Genomic DNA, 6,636 nt, shown 5'->3' with positions numbered 1-6,636 from the left:
TTTTTTTTTTTTTTTTTTTTTTTTTTGAGACAGAGTCTCGCCCTGTTGCCCAGGCTGGAGTGCAGGGGCACGATCTCCACTCACTGCAAGCTCCGCCTCCCAGGTTTACGCCATTCTCCTGCCTCAGCCTCCCGAGTAGGTGGGACTACAAGCACCCGCCACCTCGCCTGGCTAGTTTTTTGTATTTTTTAAGGAGAGATACGGTTTCACCGTGTTAGCCAGGATGGTCTCCATCTCCTGACCTCGTGATCCGCCTGTCTCGGCTTCCCAAAGTGCTGGGATTACAGGCTTGAGCCACTGCGCCTGGCCCGGCCTACATTTTTCTTTTTCTTTTCTTTTTTTTTTTGAGGCAGAGTCTTGCTCTGTGGCCCAGGCTGGAGTACAGTGGCCAGATCTCAGCTCACTGCAAGCTCCACCTCCTGGGTTTACGCCATTCTCCTGCCTCAGCCTCCTGAGTAGCTGGGACTACAGGCGCCCGCCACCTCGCCCGGCTAGTTTTTTGTATTTTTTTAGTAGAGACGGGGTTTCACCGTGTTAGCCAGGATGGTCTCGATCTCCTGACCTTGTGATCCGCCCGTCTCGGCCTCCCAAAGTGCTGGGATTACAGGCTTGAGCCACCGTGCCCGGCCCCGGCCTACATTTTTCAATTCAGACAAATGTTTATTGAGTGCCTTATGGGGCCAGCCACTCTACTTGACTTCAGGGGATTCTAGTGATAAGCAAAACCAGTCAAGGGGAGAGACTATTAATAATTAACAATAAACAAATACATATCTATGACTCATGGGAAATACCCAGAGGATAGCAGCAGGGAGCATTGTCGGAGAACAGGGAGGTAAGGAGTGACCATGGAGTGGGTCATATCTATGTCTGAATCCTTGCTTGGCCATTTACCTGCTGTGTGACCTTGGGCAAGCCTCTTCACTTCTTTGGGCTTTGGTTTCTCATCAGGAAGAGAGGGCTATCAATCTCCCTTTCTTAGGGATGATATCACGAGACAGAGAATATTCATTCCTCCAATAAATATATACTGTGCATCTTCTCCCACTCAGACAAATTACTTGCCCAAGGTCACCCAGATGGGCAGTGTGTGTGGGTTTTGAACCCAGGTCTGACTGGTTATCTGGATCTGGCCAGTGGTGGGGGGTGGGGATAAGTCCTAGTCTTCTTCCCCTGAATCAGTCCTTCAGGAGTTGGGAGCAGTGATCTGCCTCATGAAGGCAAAACACCTGTCCATCTCCCCACCACCATGGCAATGAGGGGCTTCTGCCCTGAGAAAGACCTATGGTTGCATAACACAAAAGAGACTGTTCAAAGGGACGTCATCATTCAGCAGGGCAAGCTTCCTGGCTGGGGGCAACCTGGTAGCTCCTGAGCCTCCGTCATCTTCACTGAGTCCCTCCAACTCTCTGAGTTCCCATGCCCCTCCCTGAACCTCCCTTCTCCCATGGCGAGCCTCCGCCAGCACCTTTACACACACTCAGCCCCTTTCCTGCACTGAGCCCCAGCAGTCACTGAACAGCTCTTCTTCCCCTCTGACTGAGTCATCCTCCCAAACCCTCCCCTTCCCCTCACTGAGTCTCCACCACCCCTGGTCACTGGGCACCCTGCCTCTGACCTCCTCCGTCCCCAGTCCCTCCACCCTTCCTTTTCGCTGAGCCTGGCGCCTCTCACCCACCCGCCTTCCTCTCCCAGCCGCTTCTGAGCTGCCTCTTTGGAGCCCAACTGTCTCGCCCACGAGTCCCCATCACTCAGTCTCACTCAGTCTAAGACACCTGAAAGCACTTAGAGAACATGTGTTCGTGGGGGGAGAATGAGGCTCTGTCATCATCCTGCACATCATGCAAGCATGCCATCTGCCTCCTCTTCAGGCTGCAGCAGTCACACTGGCCACATTTTCCGCAGGTCCTCCTGAGCCCAGGGTCTGCTGCAGCCCTACCCAATCGGGTTCAGGGCTGGTTTCTGTACCCCCGGCCCTTGCCCCCACGCAGCACAGAGACCTCCCATCTCTGATGGCACCTTCAAGTAGATGGAAACTGAGGCAGGCCCATGATGTCTGGGCCAGTGTTTGGTATGACAGCTTTATTTCTGTTGGGGGAAAAGTGGGCAGGGCTCCATTCTATCATTTGTCAGGGCCAGATGAGACGCGTCAGATAAAGTCCCACATAAGGAATGTCCCTCCACCAAGAGGAGTAGACCCAGGTATCTGAGCCCCCAGAGGGCATGAATGACTGAGCTGGTGTATTTCTGTCCAGATTCAAGAATCTGGATTCAGCCACCAATTGGCAATATGACATTGGGGAAAGCACTACTGCCCTTCAGGGTCTCAGTTTCCCCTTCGTTATTTATTTTTTGAGATTGAGTCTTACTCTGTCGCTCAGGCTGGAGTGCAGTGGTACAATCTCTGCTCACTGCAACCTCTGCCTCCCGAATTCAAGCGATTCTCCTCCCTCAGCCTGCTGAGTAGCTGGAACTACAGGGGTGCGCCACCACACCTGGCTAATTTTTTTGTATTTTCAGTAGAGACAGGGGTTTCACCACGTTGGCCAGGCTGGTGTAGAACTCCTGACCATAGGTGATCCACCCACCTCGGCCTCCCAAAGTGCTGGGATTACAGGAGTGAGCCACCGCACCTGGCCAGTCAGTTCCCTGCCCCCGGCTTTCTTTTTTCTTTTTTCTTTTTTTTTTTTTGAGAGAGGGTCTTGCTCTGTCGCCCAGACTGGAGTGCAGTGGCACAATCTTGGCTCACTGCAACCTCCGCCTCCCAGGTTCAAGCGATTCTCCTGCCTCAGCCTACCGAGTAGTTGGGATTACAGGCGCCCACCACCACGACCGGCTAATTTTTTTGTATTTTTAGTAGAGATGGGGTTTCGCCATGTTGGTCAGGCTGGTCTTGAACTCCTGACCTGCCCGCCTCGACCTCCCAAAGTGCTGGGATTACAGGCGTGAGCCACCGCGCCCGGCCAGTTTCCCCCTCTTTAAAAGGTGTAGGAACACCCGCTGGGAGGAGTAAACACGAGCCGGGGCAGGGAAGGAACTCTGCACACCGTGGGGTCTGGGACTCCTCTGTGATGCCACCAAGGTTTTGCAGGTGCAGCAGCAGCGCTGAGGTATTTGTTCTGCGAATAAAGGGCCCTACCTATAGTGGAATCAGCCCAGCCAGATCCCCGTCCCACCCGGACCGCAGTCGCCCCTCAGCGTTAACCCTTCCACTGCCCCAGTGAGGTGGGAGAAGGGGGTCCTGGAGAGCCCTATGGCCCAAGAGAGACCAGGCATAACTGATTCGGCCAAGGGCAGCATGAGGTGTGGGAGGAGCACTGCACAAGGAGTCAAGCCTCCTGCGTTCCAGCCCAGGCTCTCTTCGCACAGAGGCCTTAGGTAAGACCCTCCCCCGGATGGAGACCGGATTCCATGATTTTCTAAACACCAGCTACCAGAGTTTATGACTCTGAGGGGCCAAACCAGGGAAGATGAGGCTCCCTTTGCACCCAAAATTTGGGGACAGGAGAAAGAGGACTGGATGCCCTAGCGGGGCAGAATCCGACGAAGGGCAGGACCTGAAGGGTTTGGGCAACGCCCTGAATGCGCAGAGGTGGGGGCGGATTCAGGGCGTGCCCGTCTCTGATTGGCTGTGCCGCCCGTCGCTCCGCCTCGTATTCTATAAGACGCGCAGGCGGCGAGCGCGGCGCTGGGGTGAGGGCTGTGGCAGTGTTTCGCTCCTAAGGTTCCCAGTGCTCATCCTCCCTGCACACCTACAGCCGGAGACCGCCGGGGGGCGGGGGATGCCGGGCTGCCGCATCAGCGCCTGCGGCCCGGGGGCCCAGGAAGGGACGGCCGAGCCGGGGTCGCCGCCGCCGCCGCCCCGGGAGCCCATGCCGTTCTCTCAGCCCCCGCCCCCAACTCCGACCTTGACCCCTACCCCGACCCCAGGTCAGTCCCCGCCGCTGCCGGACGCAGCCGGGGCTTCGGCAGGCGCGGCCGAAGGCCAGGAGCTGCAGCGCTGGCGCCAGGGCGCTAGCGGGGTCGCGGGGCTCGCCGGTACCGGAGGGGGCTCTGGCGCGGCGGCGGGGACAGGGGGCCGCGCGCTGGAGCTGGCCGAAGCACGGCGACGGCTGCTGGAGGTAGAGGGCCGCCGGCGCCTGGTGTCGGAGCTGGAGAGCCGCGTGCTGCAGCTGCACCGCGTTTTCTTGGCGGCTGAGCTACGCCTGGCGCACCGCGCGGAGAGCCTAAGCCGCCTGAGCGGCGGCGTGGCGCAGGCCGAGCTCTACCTGGCGGCTCACGGGTCGCGCCTCAAGAAGGGCCCGCGCCGCGGCCGTCGCGGCCGCCCCCCAGCGCTGCTGGCCTCGGCGCTGGGCCTGGGCGGCTGCGTGCCCTGGGGTGCCGGGCGACTGCGGCGCGGCCACGGCCCCGAGCCCGACTCGCCCTTCCGCCGCAGCCCGCCCCGCGGCCCCGCCTCCCCCCAGCGCTGACCTCCACGCCTGGACCCCTGGCCGCCCCGACAAGCTTCGCCGAGGTGCCGACCGACCGACCGACTGATCGCGGACGCCGGCTGCATGGACTACGGATCCGCAGGAAGAGACAGTGGGGGGCCAGGGGCCCAGTAGAGGAGGCTGAGGTGCGGTCTTAGCGGCTGGTGCGTTCGAGGGTCAGGGCGTGTGGGGGGCTGGTCCAGGGCCGCGAAACTCCCTTCCCTGGAGCTTCTGGCGTCTGCTGGGTCCTTAGTAAAGCTGCCACGTTCTGTTCCCGCCTCTCCCCGACCATCTGGGGAGTGAGAGGTGGTAGCACCAAGTCTCCATTAATAAGAGTTGGACTCTTGACGGGGCTCGATCCCATGAACGGGTTGGCGGCAAACTTTTACCGTTTGGAACCTACGGCACGGATGCAGCATCCCCAATCCTCACCCCTACTTGCGTGGCCTTTCCCGGGCCTCTCGGAGCTGTGAGCAGTCTTGCCCTTGAGGATGCTGCTTCCTGGCGTCGCCCAGCTCCGTGCCCTCGGGAGGACAGAATAATGAGGCCCCAGGGTGGGGTGGGGGGCTGGCACAGGGCTGTACCGCTGAATTCCCCTCTAGGCCTGTTTCACCTGTGGGAAGACGGAATCCCAGAGAGGTTTAGGATTTATTCTCTTCATACTTAGGCCCTTCTTCTAGGAGACAGCTTTTCTTATGCCGTCATGCAGGTTCGCTAAAATTACGGCCTGACTCAGATAACCAGGACAGGATGTCTAGCACCTCCTCACCCGGGGACCCTTACATAGCAGAATCTAGAGGCTTAACTCCCAAACTGTCACTAAGATGACTTGGCCCGGGTGGAACCAGGTGGTACCCTTTAACAGGCCCTAAGGGGGCAGGTATGGCATCATCTTCCAGAAAGGGGGGCCTTAAAGAGCCAGATCTGAGGTGAGATCTGCTTCTTTTCCTGTCAAAATGCCCTTCGGCCTTCCATTCCTCTGTCCCCACTGTGAATGACCTGGCTACCGTATTGCTGCTCACCAGCTGAGTTAATTTCACTCTCACTTGTCAGTGTGCGAAGTGGATCTCTTCACCTTCCCAGAGGGGCTATGGTGATGTCAATACAGGGCAGAGGTCCTTCTTCTTCCCCCCTAAATCATGGAAAGATAATTTATTTTTTGTTGTTTGTTTGTTTTGAGACAGTTTCACCCTTGTTGCCCAGGCTGGAGTGCAACGGTGCGATCTTGGCTCACCGTAACCTCCGCCTCCCGGATTCAAGCGATTCTCCTGCCTCAGCCTCCTGAGTAGCTGGGATTACAGGCATGCATCACCATGCCCAGCTCATTTTGTATTTTTAGTAGAGACCGGGTTTCTCTATGTTGGTCAGCCTGGTCTCAAACTTCCGACCTCCAGTGATCTGCCCGCCTCGTCCTCCCAAAGTGTTGGGATTACAGATGTGAGCCACCGCACCTGGCCGATAATGTATTATTTTAACTCACAGCTGGAAACAGGCACTGCTTTTGCTGATAGAGCCATGAACTAATTTAAAGTCCTACTTTTGCAGAGTGAAGAGGGGATTTCTCAAGGTCACGTGCCAGTGAGGAAAGAACCAAGGTTCCTGGCCTGTGTGTGCACCTCCCACAGTACTCTGGACAGGGGCTAGGGAGAGTTGTCCTCTGGATCCTGTCTGCTCTGTGACTTAGAACAACTCTGGCGGCTGGGCGCGGTGGCTCAAGCCTGTAATCCCAGCACTTTGGGAGGCCGAGACGGGCGGATCACGAGGTCAGGAGATCGAGACCATCCTGGCTAACACGGTGAAACCCCGTCTCTAACTAAAAAATACAAAAACCGAGCCGGGCGAGGTGGCGGGCGCCTGTAGTCCCAGCTACTCGGGAGGCTGAGGCAGGAGAATGGCGTAAACCCAGGAGGCGGAGCTTGCAGTGAGCTGAGATCTGGCCACTGCACTCCAGCCCGGGCGACAGGGCGACAGAGCGAGACTCCGTCTCAAAAAAAAAAGAACAACTCTGCCCCCTCTCTGGGCCTCTTTCCTGAGTGCCTTCTTGAGTCAGGGCTTGGGAATGAGGTGAAGTGGGGAGGATGCTTCCTCGCACAGGAATCTGGGAGGGTCAGGTGCACTGCTCTGACAGGCCGAGGCTTGGGGCCCTTACCAGATCCTCCCTCATCAA

At 57.8% G+C, this 6,636-nt stretch overlaps 1 protein-coding gene across 1 annotated transcript; it reads left to right on the top strand.

Annotated features, from left to right (window-relative positions):
• The first annotated feature begins 3,782 nt into the window (after window positions 1-3,782).
• Window positions 3,783-4,469, top strand: TRNP1 (TMF1 regulated nuclear protein 1). Its single transcript, XM_023219328.1, has one exon. The coding sequence runs from the start codon at window positions 3,783-3,785 to the stop codon at window positions 4,467-4,469; it is 687 nt and encodes a 228-aa protein (XP_023075096.1).
• The last annotated feature ends 2,167 nt before the right edge of the window (window positions 4,470-6,636 follow it).

This window comes from Piliocolobus tephrosceles, chromosome 1 (assembly GCF_002776525.5).
Source record: "Piliocolobus tephrosceles isolate RC106 chromosome 1, ASM277652v3, whole genome shotgun sequence".
Taxonomy (NCBI): Eukaryota; Metazoa; Chordata; class Mammalia; order Primates; family Cercopithecidae; genus Piliocolobus; species Piliocolobus tephrosceles.
Note: the sequence above shows the minus strand (reverse complement) of the source record. Positions and strands in the feature narration are given on the sequence as shown.

What these genes read in the sequence shown, in the direction of transcription:
- TRNP1 (XM_023219328.1), top strand. Translation starts at nt 3,783, where the DNA reads ATGCCGGGCTGCCGCATCAGCGCCTGCGGCCCGGGGGCCCAGGAAGGG.